The sequence below is a fragment of the Crocodylus porosus genome, unplaced genomic scaffold, assembly GCF_001723895.1.
Source record: "Crocodylus porosus isolate Cpor-Errol unplaced genomic scaffold, CroPor_comp1, whole genome shotgun sequence".
Classification (NCBI taxonomy): domain Eukaryota; kingdom Metazoa; phylum Chordata; order Crocodylia; family Crocodylidae; genus Crocodylus; species Crocodylus porosus.
The window spans coordinates 11,344,267-11,358,832 of record NW_017728922.1 but is presented as its reverse complement, the minus strand read 5'-3'; the positions used below and the strand labels follow the sequence as shown (position 1 = coordinate 11,358,832).

General features: G+C 44.4%; 1 protein-coding gene across 5 annotated transcripts in view; it reads right to left on the bottom strand.

The window, feature by feature from the left end:
- TOX2 (TOX high mobility group box family member 2) overlaps positions 1-14,566 on the bottom strand; it is a 397,146-nt gene that overhangs the window by 254,041 nt on the left and 128,539 nt on the right. For 4 of the 5 annotated variants that reach the window (XM_019539708.1, XM_019539704.1, XM_019539707.1 and 1 more), the window contains exon 2: positions 5,386-5,451. The exons of the other annotated variant lie outside the window; for it this stretch is intronic. In XM_019539708.1, coding sequence (XP_019395253.1) covers positions 5,386-5,451 — 66 coding nt within the window. The remainder of the gene's footprint in view (positions 1-5,385; positions 5,452-14,566) is intronic. 5 annotated transcript variants of the gene reach the window in all.

The following is a 14,566-nucleotide window of genomic DNA, read 5'->3' as shown; positions in this document are numbered from 1 at the left end:
CCCCAGTACTCTTTCCTGCCATGGCAGGGGGCTGGACTTGATGATCTGCTCAGGTCCCTTCCGACCCTAGAAACTATGAAACTATGAAGTTAAATTCAGTTCTCTCTGCCCCTTGCCCATGCAGTGGGTGTGCATTTCATCTAGGAGTCAATAACTTATGAGTAAACTACTCACAAGTAAATGCTCCCAGGCAAATGTCTATGTGTGCAGGGTCTTGGGAGCAGATTTGCTGCTCATGCCAGAAATATGCTCCTGCCCCTGCCGGCCCTGCACCAACCCCTTGCAGCAGCTAGGGGGAGATCTACGCTCTCCCTAGGTGCTATCCCAGGGGCTGACAGGGAGTACCTGGCCAGGAGACAGCTGACTCCTGGTAGGGGCTAAGACATTGCTTCTTGCCCCCAGGGAACTGCCTATTGGGGCAGGGGCAATGTCCCCCTGCCCTGGCAGCAGGCAGCTCCTGGCCCCAGCTCCCTGACTAGGAGCAGGGGACTTGGAAAGAGTGGAAAGAGATGCAGGGGACGGGCTAGTCCCAGTGCCCTGCCTCGATCCACCAGTGGGGCAGCTAGCAGTGAGCCCCCAGCTGGTTGGGAATTCCCCATCTAGTCAAATCGGGGCATGGGACTGGAACTGGGACCTGTCCCTCCCTGGGACAGTTCCCAGACTCCCTGGGGCTGGAGAACCCGTTGACTGCCCAGCTCTGCAGGGAACAGGCTGGAGAACCTGTTCCTCACCCAGCTCTGTGATCATGGATCTGAAAGGAGCTGGTACTGGGAAAGAAGGATCCCTCAGTCTCGGTACCACAACTGCAGGACTCGGGCTGAGAGAAAAGGATCTCCCAGTATTGGCCCCTTAACTGCAAAACTGGGGCTGAGAGATAAGGATGTCCCAGCCCAGGTCCCATGACCATGGGACCTGGGCTGGGAGATAAGGATCTCCTAGCCCTGGCTTCAGGATCACAGAGTGGGGGCTGGGAGCTCCCTGCTGCCAGAGCAGGGGAATATTGCCCCTGCATCCCAGCAGCAGGCAGCTCCCAGGCCAGGGAGCATTTTCCCTCTCCCTGCTTCCCAGCTGACCAGCAGCACATGTGCTCCCCGTCAGAGGCCTACATATGTGCAGTCACTAATCATGAGTAAATTTGCTACTTGCATTTTCAGGTAGCAAATTTACTTGTGATTAATGCCAATTACTGTGCAGTAAGCATCTGTACATGTAGATGCAGATGCTTACTGCACAGTAATTAGCTCTACTCCACAGTAAAGCATCTTGTGCAGTCACACCCAGTAAGAAGTACTTGGAAGCCTAAGGTGGAAGAATACTTTTAGGGAGCTCACACTGTATATACCGAGTTCTGGGTTACTAGTTCAACTTTTTTTGTGTTTTGTTTCTTAAATTGTTTCTGCCTATTTGCTCTAAACAATTTGCTCCTGTTTGCTCTGTGACTGCCTGTGCATTTATAACTTCTGAATCATTCTACAACTGGAGGTTCACAATATAAACTTCTCAGAAATCTCAGGTGAAAAGCATCCCTCTCCTTCAGTGCTTTGCTTTGATGGTACACTGGGGTGCATCTACACCAGATGCTAACTATGCAGTAGTCTAATAATACTGCATAGTAATGCGTCACAGCACAAATGGTACTAATACATTACCGTGCAGTATTATTAAGTTACTGTGCAGTAGCATCACTAAAAAGGCATGTGCTGGCACTATTGTGCAGTAATGCTGGTTACTGCACATTGATTTAGTACTTGATGTACAAGCACTACACTTAACACACAGTAACTACGGCACATTAATTAACACGTAGACACATCCACTGTCATCTTTGAGAACTTAGAGAAAAATGTCTGTCTTGGCTGGCAAAGATCCAGCAAGCTCGTGTACTCTATTTCCAAGAAGGTAAACAACAGTTTTGCTTGTCTCCAGTTTAACATTTGTTCTACATTATTTTCAATATCTGATTTATATATGAAACAAATGATTCACTAACCTCAGAATTTATACTGGTGGTAAGGTACCTGACAAGCCTCAGTAGCAGGAATATATTGTAACATCACTCCAGAGAGCAGACACCAGTTTCCAGGAATATAAAAAAATCATAATATTTTGTGCCTGGATAAAAATCTTCTCAAGACTGTAACCTCATATTTGTGATGCAGCAACATAATACATGTAATTCAAAATGGACATGGGTTCATTTTGCTAGGCCAATAAAGTGATATGTTGATGAAGGTTTTTTAAATTTCAGAAATACTATTAACAGACTTGTATTTTTTCTCAAAAGTTAACAGGATCTAATGATACATTTTCAGCAATAAGAATATAGTGTCAGCCACCTTTCCAGAAGCATTGAGAACCATTGTTGCACTGCCCCAAGACCTTAGTTTATTAGAGACAGGATCTATAGGGTTAAGTACAAACAGTCAAAATCCCAAGGCTGAATTGTTTCAACCTTTTCAAGTTAGTCTAAGATGCATAGATTGAACCGAGGAATAAGTGAACAGACATTCACTTTTGATTCCAGAAATGCAGCCACATGCCTGCAGTGGCTCAGGCCAGAATATGCGGGGACTAGAGAACACCTCCCACTCAGCTGGGGCAGACAGCTTGGGTAAAGGATACCCTCTCCACCCTGTGGGGAGGGGGAGGTGCAAAGCATCCTGGTATCCTGGTGGACTGTGAGTTAACTTGAATCTGGAGGGGATCTGGGACAGAAGCTCAATAAATTGATTTAACCTAAATCAGTTAAGTCTGATACTATATCCATGCAGGCTTATCTTAAATCTGCTTTGGCCATTTTGGAAGTGGGTTATGTGCACTGAACTTCTGTTGTGTTACAGATTTGAACCAGTTTCTCATCACTTATACCAGTTTGTGTGTGATTTAGGTCTCTAGCCTACAAGTTATGCAAATGGAACCTCCTGTTTTCTTCTCCTCTTACTTCTCCTTTCTCCTCCTCTGCTGAATCAGTGTCCATCCCTTCATGTCTAAGGTCAGATGGAGTTTTGAAGGCCCAGACATTCCTTGCTACAGGGCATGAGCCCTATACAAATTGGAAGATTGGGCCAAAAGAAATCTAATGAGGTTCAACAAGGACAAGTGCAAAGTCCTGCACTTAGTGTTGCCAGCAGGGCAAAAGAAGTGATTATTCCTCTCTATTCAGCACTGGTGAGGCCACATATGGAGTACCAAGTTCAGTTTTGAGCCCCAGCACAGACAGAATGTGGACAAATTGGAGACAGTCCAGTGGAGGGCAACAAAAATGGTGAGGAGGCTGGGGCACATGACTCCTGAGGAGAGGCTGAGGGAACTGGGATTATTTAGTCTAGAGAAGAGAAGACTGAAAGGGGATTTAATAGCAGCGTTCAACTACCTGAAGGGGGGTTTGAAAGATTAATAGATTCATAGATTGTAAGGCTGGAAGGAACCTCACAAGATCATCAGGTGCGTCCCCCTGCACTAAGCAGGAAAGACAATTGGGGTCAAGTGACCCCAGCAAGGTGACTGTTCAGTCTCCTCTTGAAGATTTCCAGGGTAGGCTACTGTACCACAGTCTGGACACTCTAGTTGCGAAGTTGTTTTTCCTAATGTTGAGCCTGAAATGGTCTTCCAGCAGTTTTTGACCATTACTCCTAGTTTTGCCCAAGGGTGCCCTAGTAAACAGTTGTTCACCGAGCCCTCGATGTACGCCTGTGATGTAGTGGTAAGCTGCTACCAAGTCCCCTCTCAGCCTTTTTTTTGTCAGGTTGAAGAGTCCCAGTTCCCTCAGCCTTTCCTCATATGGCTTGCCATGCAAGTCTCTGATCATACAAGTAGCCCTTCTCCTGACTCTCTCAAGCTTTACTACATCCCTGTTAAAGCATGGTGCCCAAAACTGGATGCAGTATTACAGCTGTGGTCTCACCAATGCTGAGTAGAGTGGGAGAATCACTTTGTTGGTTTTGCTGGAGATGCATCAATTGATGCATGCCAGGGTATTGTTAGCCCTGCTGGCTACAGTGTTGCACCGCTGGTTCAAAAAGATGGAGCTAGACTGTTCTCAGTAGTGACAGATGATAGAACAAGGACCAATGGTCTCAAGTTGTAACAAAGGGAAGTTTAGGTTAGATATTAGGACATTTTTTCTTACTAGGGGGCTAGTTAGACACTGGAACAGGTTACTCAGAGAGGTGTGGACTCTCTAAGACCTGGCTAGACAAAGCCTTGGCTGGGATGATTTAGCTGGGGACTGTCCTACTTGGAGCATGGGGTTGGATTAGATGACCTCCTGGGCTAGGGACAGACATTCAAAAAGCTGGAGCCCAAACGGATTCACTCTTTGCAGGTTAGTCAAATCTGGCTACACTGAACTGGTTTGCAACAGCATAGACATTCCCTCCGGACTGAAGAAATGCGGGTACATGCTTGCAGTGGCTAGAAGATGGGATGGGGAGCAGGATGCTAGAGCAGCCCTCCCTTACCTTCCACAGTGCTAAGCTGAGGAGGGGTGTGGTCAGGCCCTGGCAGGATGCTCTGATTAGGGAGGGATTCCATTCCCCTCTCACTGCTCCTCACCAGTAAGGGAGCCAACAGGGAGTTGATAACACAGCATTTAGCACCCCATGAAGAAAACAAAAGTCTTTCCCATTAGTTCCCATCTAGTTTGACCTGAATCAGTTAAGTCTGATACTATATTCGACCAGGTTTATCACAAACCAGTTTCAGCTATTTTCAAACTGGTTTATGTGTACCGAACATCTGTTCTGTTACAGGTTTAAACCAGTTTCTGATCAGTTAAACTGGTTTATGTGTAATGGCTGTCCCTAGCCCTGAGGTTATTTCCAACTCTAATTTTCTATGATTTTATGAACTCCTCTATTCTGGTTGCTTATTAGGGGATTAATAATTCCAAAATAGAAAATGCTTAATTCCATTTTCTCCCACCAACACCTACAGGTCCATATATTTATTTTCAAAACATATCCAAGTGCATAAAGGAGAGTAACTATGAGATCTGAGCTAACACACAATATGGTCCTATTCTTAATCTCTGTAACAAGCACTTGCTGAATGGAAAAGACCATGGAATCTTTCTTTAAGGTGAAATGGGCTCTGAAATACATTTTTGTTTACCTACTTTCCATTTGCCACCACCTCCCCTTCAGCCTCCACCCACAATATTTCCATTTTATCATAACCTGGCTCAGTCTGTCCTTTGTTGCACTCATGTTAACACGTTGGCATCAAGAGTGTGATGCATATGTAAATCTGATCTTGTGTTAGAACCTTTTGAAAGCATCTACATTATTTAGAAGCATAAGCTAACAGGAAGTCAACAGTATTTGTGCTCTTAAATCACTCAGGCCTCCACTTAGGCACAGCCCAAATAAGTAAAGTGACACTTACCTGATTTGCTGATAGGAATTCCTGGTTATTGTCATTCATTCCCATATACATGTTCTCCCCATCAAACTGCAAAGGCAGAAAGAAACAATGGCAAATGAAAGACAGAATGTGTTGCCTTCCTCTGCCACTGAGGACCATTTTGGATCCCACATATTTTCTTACCCTTCAATATCAGAGAAGCACAGTCTCAGGAACAAAACAGTTAGCAGTTTATAATAACTGTTTACTCAGTTTTAATAATCAGAGGTGCCTGAGGCTCATAACAGGTTACACAATCAGCTACCTGAGAATCACCCAAAATGACCACTCCAAAAGTAATCAAGACTAGTCTATAATATTTAAATGTACAAAAAAGTACTCACTTTTCCAAATCTCTTATCTTGTGCTGTTCAGTTATCCCTCCCCCACAACTCCCCAACACTCATAAAATGTCCTCCAGAAAGGGAACACAAGAAAATTTGAGGCAGAATGGTTTGGTTTTGTAGGAAGGAAAATAAAAGGATAAAAATTGTATTTATAACATAGTGAAAGGACAGTTCTACCCATAATGTGGAGCTGCTAGTCCAGCTGCAGACTGTACAAACAATATTAGTATAGAGAGATACATTAACATAATAAAACTGCTGTGAGAGGCAAGGATTTTGTGATTTGTTTTACTGGACAAACTGTGTGTCTGGAAAAGCAGCTGGACAAGCTTACAGGCATCTAGTGCCCTTCTTCAGGTCATGTGCTACCTCCACTTGGGCTGCATCCACATGAGTGTGAGCATTTGTTTTCCTGCAGACAAGCAGCAATAGCATACCTTGTGCCACAGTTACTTGTCCCTGGGGAAGGCCTGTGCCACACACCCTAACTTGTGTGCAGATTACCCCAGGTGGGGTAGGGAAGGCTTGGGCCAACACTGGCCTGGCTCCAGCAGCCTTACCTGGGATCCTGGGTGCCTCTTGTGGGACTCCTGGGGCTACAGCAGTAACAATCCTGCCGCTCAGAGCCAGGCCAGCCAGGCTACAGTTTTGGGCAGCGTGTGATGTCCCTGCATGCACTGCCCTTTTTTTTTTTGCATTGGGTTTTTTTGACCCTGGGATCTCCTGGAGTCAACCCCGCAACCCCTGATGCTACCTTGCAGTGTGGAGAGCAGCTGAATGTGTGGTATGTGGCACCGCAGACATGTCTAGGACACCACATACTGCACAACCTCACTCGTCTGGATGTGGCTTTGATGTCCACAAGCTTGTCCAACAGCTTGTCCATCTATACTGAACGGGTCCAATAAAAGACATCAGAAAAAGTCCTTGCCTCTTATAAATTCCCTGGTCCAACAAGCTACAATAACACTCCAACCCTACCAAAACTGCTGTACTAATTTTTCAGCAAAATCATTAATTATCCATTCCAATCATCACCATATAAAACAAACCATTCAAAACCATAAATATACCCCCTGAAGCAAAATTTTAACCAATTCCACCAAACTATAAGGCCCTTTTGTTTCATCCTTTTTCACTATCACTGCTAGTTTCTGAGAGGAGTAGGTCAAAGTCACTGTTTCCCAGTCAACTTCTTCACATTCCTTTTTCTGGCAAAACTGCATCAATGAGGCATGTTGATACAAGGATCATGCATGCAAGAGTATGCAAGGGCTATATTTGATTCCTGTATTTTCCTTGATGACCCCTCCATTACAAGACCACGCATGTACAGACACTCGTCACTAGCAGGGAACACAGTCTCCTGAGTGGCAATATTACAGGCCTCTGCTACTTGAGTTAAAGGGGAGTTTCTTTAGTGGAATATAAGTTGCAAGGACCTGCTACTCAGAAGCATGTACACTAAACCACTGTACTATATGTGCATTATTTAAGTAAATTCCTTGCACTTTGGGGGCTGTTTGAATTACTTGCAACATCATAATCAGTAACTCTTGTTGTCACACTTGACCCCATGTTTGTAGACTGGGAGACCATCAGCACTATGTAGGAAGCAATCCAGAAAAAGGTAGGTTATAAAGGGAACAATACATTTTATCACTGACAAACTGTAGCCCACAATGAAGGGGAAAGGAATGCAGAAAATACACATGGCATGAATGAAGACTAGAAGTGCAGCGATAGAGATTTTTGAGGCCGATACCAAGAGACAATTTTTAAGGAGGCATATCAGCTGATACTGATCTGATTTCCATACCAGCTCAGCAGCTTGAAGAGCTGCATGCAGCTAGTAGGCCTGGTGTGGTGGAAGGGGGGGTGGGACAGATCAAGGCCCCCTGCAGTGAGGGAGGAGCGGGGCTGGGGCTGGGGCTGGAGCAAGTGCTGCCCAACCTGGGTGGGGCAGGAGCAGGATGGAGCAGCCACTTGTCTGGGGTGCATGGCTCTCACCGCTGCATGCCGCTGGTCTGGAAGCCACTGGTCTGGCGGCTCCTGTAGCTGCTCCCACCACTTGACCAGGAGGGCATTTATTGGCCAAATTATCGGCCACATCAGGGCAATTTCTGATATGAACTATTTTCTTTATATCAATGCCGATCCAATATCGGACCAATGTATCGGTGCATCAGTAATGAAGGCTGTCTTGTAAAATATAAATCCAGGAATAAATAACTGCTAGAAACACAACTGTAAGAATAGCTGTTTAAAGGAGTATTTATGGAGTATTCAGTTTGAAAGTTTGCAAGAGAACAGTATTCAAAGGTTCTTTAAGTTGGAAGATTTGACATGCCATGCAAATCACAGGGCACACTAGGTTTGCTTAAACAAATTAACAAAACAGGAGCTAAAAGGCCAGCCGGGCCTACTCCAGTCCTTAATTGGACTTACACTTGACCCTCTCATCCTTAGGCAGGAAAGGCCCTTGCCGGGGACATCAAGCTACACAGTTACACACACATTTTTCAAGCTGCTCCACCGTGACAAACGCTTTCCTCTGATCTGCTCAGGAAACAAAGGGTTCAGCCTACTCAGCTCCAAACAGACCAGGGAATCTTGTATATTTGAAGACTCACAGTGGGGGTAAGGAACTCAGCAGTAATTCCTGCTGGTACCATGCTGCTGTACCTTTCCTGTTTACATTTACCGCAGAGCTCCATCACTGTAAAATACAGTTAATTTGGTCAACATGATAAATAAATTAATCTTCATTGGCTTCCCCAAGGACAATGGCTGGAAGAGGACCATTCCCTCTAGGCTTATCCCCTAGCTCTGCATAGGCTCAGCCACACAATTTATACCACCAACACCTCCTAGTGCAGAGCATGCGGCAAAGGAAGTGCTACTCTCCCTTGAACCAGGTCTGAACAGTTATTTAACCATACTGATCCCTGTCTGAATGAATGTGTGCAACCTTTACCTACTCTTCTGTGTAATGAAGAGATCCCTGGTAAGATCCTTGTTTAAAATCCTGACTGTAATGGGAAAACCCTACAGAACAGAGGGAGATTAACAAATGAGTCCTAAACAGAAATGTTACCACACATCTCTGCGTTCACTTCTGGGCTTCTAAGGAAGCTAGCCAAGAGGCAATGGGACTGGTGATGGGGCAAAGTAGCCAGCACATGGAAGAGTGTTTTCATGAAACATGGAAGAAGCCCTAGATAGGCCTATGTTCTCTCAGCCTATTTGGCTGGAAGAAACCTCAATTATCCTAGAGTAAGAAAAGCTCTTAATGGCATGAAGAACTTCTCTCTCCTTTTCTGTTGAAACAGCTCTGAAACTGACTCACCTCTGTGCTACTTCAATTTCACACTAGTACAGTCCAGTGAAAAATCAGATCCCAGAACTACAGAAAGCCTTTTTCCTATAGCGTTTGGAAACTCTGGCTCAAGAAGCCATTCTCTTCCCATTCTCAGCTCTGGCTGCAGCAGGTGTCCTGTCTGTGGCTGCAGGCAACTGCTGGTGAAGAACAAATCTAGTGCAGAGACAGCTTGAGAACAGGTAAGCCTGTACAATCAAATCAAACAGAATTTACATGTCTCCTCCTGGCCTCCTTTCCAGCCATTTTCAGACTACTAATCCAGTTATTAGACTACAAAACCTCTGTGGAGAGCCAGAAAACTCTTACTGTTAAGTACATAGAATGGGAGCTTTATATTCTCAGAATGAGAATGGGGGGAAAAACCCCCTCCAAAACTGTTTCTGGCTCAAAGTATATAGCTAGGGCAGTTCTTGAAGCTAAGTTCACAAATTAATTGTAGCAATAAAATGGAATATGCCATAAACACTTCTGAGATAGGGACAGAGGTACCAGGTGTAAACTACGTTGTATATTTAACAAGAGGAAGATAATGCCCTATTGCCCTTACAAGTCAGCTGATGAATTAGAGATTCTCCACCCCTTGTGTGTTTCTTCTGCTCCCTGACATGAAAACAATACCACTTGTGCATTAACAGATTGGCAAAAACCTAGTGAATGGCTCACATAAGAACAATAAAAAATGAATATACACAAAGCCAGATGAAGATTTTCATTCTCACCACACACTATTAATTACACTTTAGTTTCTCACAGGATTTAGCCATTAAAGTCAATGGAGTTCATAAAGCCAGTGGGAGTAGTGAAGTCATACCACAGCTCAGTTTCAGAATGGAGAAACACTTTCTAATTGCCAAATTATCCTCTGGGATAGGAGAACAAACCAATTAAAAGAAGCCAAATTTCACTAGATTGTGTGACAACTGTTAACTAATATTAAGTCCAATGAAACAGATTCCTCACAGCTAAAAGGTAATCTCTGGGCAAACTTGGGAAGGACTTTAGACCTAATGTTGGAGTACAGCAGGGGTGGGCAAAATACGGCCCACAGGCTGCATTCGGTCCACCAGGCCATCCTATCTGGCCAGCGGGGCACCTAAAAAGTTGAGAAGATAAATATTTATCTGCTCCTGACTGCCTGTTAAAGCTGACAAGAGCCAGGAGCAGTAGGACCCAGCGGGGGTGGAGGGGGGGGCGGGGGGAGAGAGAGAGAGAGAGAGTGAGTGAGTGAGTGAGTGAGTGAGTGTGTAGTGAGGGAAGCACAGAGAATATGTGTGTGTAGTAAGGGAAGCACAGTGTGTGTGTGTGTGTGTGTGCGCGCATGTGTGTAGTGAGGGAGTCACAGAGCGTGTGTGTGTAGTGAGAAATGCACAGAATGTGTGTGCAATGAGGAATGGAGGGAGAGGGAGTGTGTGTGTATATGTGTTCATAGGGCAAGTCCCACAAGCATACCCACCATACAAATGCACCCCCCCTCACACTGCCATACATGCAGACCCCCACACCCACACCCCCTCACATACCCCAGGCACCCTTCCCCCATAATCCCCTTACCCACCCACCCACACCACACCTCCCCACATGCTCCCTAACTCCAAACCCACCCTTCCACACCTATCCGCCCCTCCATAGACACACCCACACCCTCCCCCATGTAGCCACATACCCACAGGCTCCCACAAATCTATACCCACCCTCCATGCCCCCTATAATATACAAGAGTAAGACTTCATTTTAAGCTATTGTGCAATCACCTTTATATACACTATACAAATACATGTAAATCAAGGCAAAAATATTTTTTAATCAAATTAATGAATGTTGTAGATGTTTACTTTTTAGAATATAATTTGGTATTTTTCTGGTTCTGAGATGGCAAAACCCCTTTCTGAAAAGAGTGTTTCTGGGGGCAAGGGGAGAGACTTCAGATGGCAAGGGTCGGGGGTTAGGGGGCAGGACATCTGGTCCCAAGTTGGTGACTAAGGGGCGGGTGACCAGGGGGTGGGACTACCCATGCGGCCCTTGACAGCTTGCTAAAACTCAATAAGTGGCCCTCTGTCAGAAATAACTGCCCACCCCTGGAGTACAGGCACCATGGGCATGACTGAGTGTTTCCCAGATTAACTATGGCTATGCCCTATGGTCAGTCACAGCAGGCAATGAGATTTCCATTGGAGTTGTGGGTATTCAGCGCTTCTCAGAAGCTGGCCTTTTACTGCTTAATTGGTACCACTATGAACATTTGTAAAGCACTCAGCTTCATATCCCTCTACTTTTAGTATGATTCAGATTAAAAGGAGTTACAATTCCCAAATACGAGGGCTGCCAAGCAACCATGTTGCCCAAATATTCCATCCTCCCCCTACTACAGTGGGCCATTAATAGGCAGACAGAAAAAAATTCTGTAGGACAAGTGTCAAACCTGGCAGAGAATATTTAATTAATGGAAAGCAACAGTGGGCCTCTCTCAGAGGGTGCAGACTATAAGGCTGGCAATTCTTAATACTCATGAGAAGAGACTATCAGAGGTGACTTCTTCATTGGGCTGATCATTGGTCTTGGAATTTGGAGAGCTAGGTTCAGTTCGTAATACAGTCACTTTTCAATTCTGTGCCTCAGTTTCCTTATCTATAAAATAGGGATCTCACACCTCTTGTAAAGCAAGTCCTGCAGATGAAAAGCACTGGACAAGTGCCAAACATTTCTCAGAGGAAATGCAGTCTGCTCTTGGGCTGAAGACTATGCTCATTTACATAACATTTAACACAGTGTTTGTTTCAATTTGCACAAGTATGAGAACAGTAGCACAGCTACAGACTATTGATTGCCCAGGTAATGAGATATCTTTCAGTGAGACTCCCCCTGTGGTAAGTGGCAGCACCTATGGAATTCTGCAGTTCCACTCAAACCCCACTTTGAGAATTTTAGTGCATGGTTCTGAGTTGCCTCAGCCTAGGGATAGTTTTATCCTTTCTGAATCATTTAAACACCTCTGGAAATCACTACCTACAAGTTTTCCTGTACATCACGCCTGCAATAACTTCCTAAATGAGTGTTGGTATACCTTCAAGAGAAACAATTCACAAGGGATATGAAGGGGTATATCTTCAACTGCCCTCCAGATGGCATTTTAAAGAAAGAATTTTCATTTCTAGATTTTATGGTTGCAAAGTAAACCTTGCAAATATAACCAAAATCAAATACATGTAATGACATCTGCCTGAACTTGAAGAGAGCCTGAAATAATAATCCACAGGTGAAAAATAACTAATTTGCTTCTATGGTGCCAAACTCCAATGCCAACTATGATGTTTTAAACATCATAGTAGGGTTGCAGTGTTGTTGTAGCTACAATGGTTCAAGAAGTGTCCAAGAGGCAAGGCTTCTTTGCAATCTCTTTTATTGGACCATATTTATAGTTGGAAGAGCTGTTGGACAAGCTTTCTGGAATCAAGTACAACCTGAGGAAGGGCACTTGTTGCCCAAAAACCTGTTCAACAAGCTCTCCCAGCTATACAGTTTGTCCAATAAAAGAGATCCCACAAATCCTTGCTATCTTAAATGCCAACAATGTTCACTGTTTCTCTAAGCATAGGAAAAAAAAGGAAATAATATTAGGGAGTTCCATGCAATCTGCACTGAGGGACTACTCATTTTAGTGAGACTGTAACAAAAGTGCTGGGACTATTCATTCATTCGATTTACTTGCAACTGTAACTGGCTTAATTTTCCCAAAGGCTGGAGCAGCTTGTAGATGTTTGAGAGTCACTGCCCTGGGCTGCTAAGCTACTTTCACTGTTATCACCAGAACAACCATTGTTCAGAGATCCAAAGTTTTTGAAGTGAATAATACTGAATTCCTCAATCATTTAGAGAAAACAAAGCACAATGCAAAATTTTACCTAGATTTTCACTCACATAAGAGTGTCGCCCACCTACCTTCTTCTGCTCTGTGTACACTGCCACAGTCACAGGGCTAATAGCTCCCAGGTCTGGCCATGTCTGACTGCTACTGACTGCAGGATGAGTTTAGGTTTAACGCGAAAAACCTCACTGAAGTCACTGGACCATATTCCAATTTCAAGAGGAGACTGGATGGGCACCTGGCTGGAATCTTATGACCCCTCCCACCCCCAGTGCTCCTTCCTGGCCCATGGCAGGAGATCAGACTAGATGATCTGTCTAGGTCCCGTCCAACTCATTGATTCTCTGATTCTATGAATTTCCATCCCACAAGTGTACATCTGGTTTAGTAACACTAACTTCAGGGGTGATACTTAGGGGGTGCATGTGACGATGTACCCCCTGCAAAAAGGCACCACCAAAACTGTTGGTGGCACCTGAGGGCAGTCGCCATTCGCCACCCTGCTCCACAATCGCCCCTGGCCACTGTCAACAGCACCTGTGGGTGGTTGCCGACCTATGGTCAGAGCTTGCCACCCGCCACTGCCAGCGACATCTGCAGGAACTCCCATGTCACCACCGCTGGGCTCATGCCACCGCTGCCGTGCCCCCACAGTTGCTGGGGGCATGCACCATTCACAACTAACTTACAGTACTGCAACTAACAGCAGGGTCTGTCCTACTAGAATAGGACCCATTCACAGCATGGCTGAAGTCAGCTCTCAGAATGCTGAAGACAAAGTCTGCTCTCTGCTATACCAAATGAGCTCGTCTAGAAGGGCATAGTTTTAAAAAGTCTTCCGTTGGAGCAAAATCAAAACAGCAAAGGCTTTTGGATCATTTTATTTGTCAAAACAAATTTGTTTTATTGCTTCCTATCATTTCTCCCTCACACGAACACATTCCCCTCACTCCTTCATAACAACTCTAATGAATCCTGTCCTCCAAATTACTGTGCCACTGACTGCCAACCTGAGCAGCCAGGCTGAAAATCAACCCTCAAAATGCAGCAGAAACTTCAGAACTTCCTCACTGCTAGTTTTTTTTTCTTCCTCCAGGCTATAAGGGTGCAAAAAAAATTATTAAAAATTTGTCAAGATATTTTCCCATCAGGAGTTTTTTTTTTCAATTAGATGTTTGCCACTTATACACTAGCCAGGTACAGTAGATAAGTAATGTGTGCTGTCTTTCTCTCTCTATTCTTATTATCATTTTACTACAGAATGCCCTTCAAAACAACCAGTCCCATCAGTCTACATTGATTTACAGCAGAAACAAACATTTTAATATTTCCCTATTGTTATAGTGGTTTTCATCCTTTTCGCTTTTGTGTAACTCCTCATGCATGTCAGTATTCAAATCCATTTCCAGATCTGAGAGCATATATTCATCATATTCCATCTCCGATAAAAATTGATCTCGCTCATTTTTAATGATTTGGGCATGTTGAGTAGAGGATATAATTTTCTTTTAGTCCTCTTTAATTTGAAAGAAATTTAGTCTTGTGCTGTTGTCTTAATCATTCTTCTGCTCT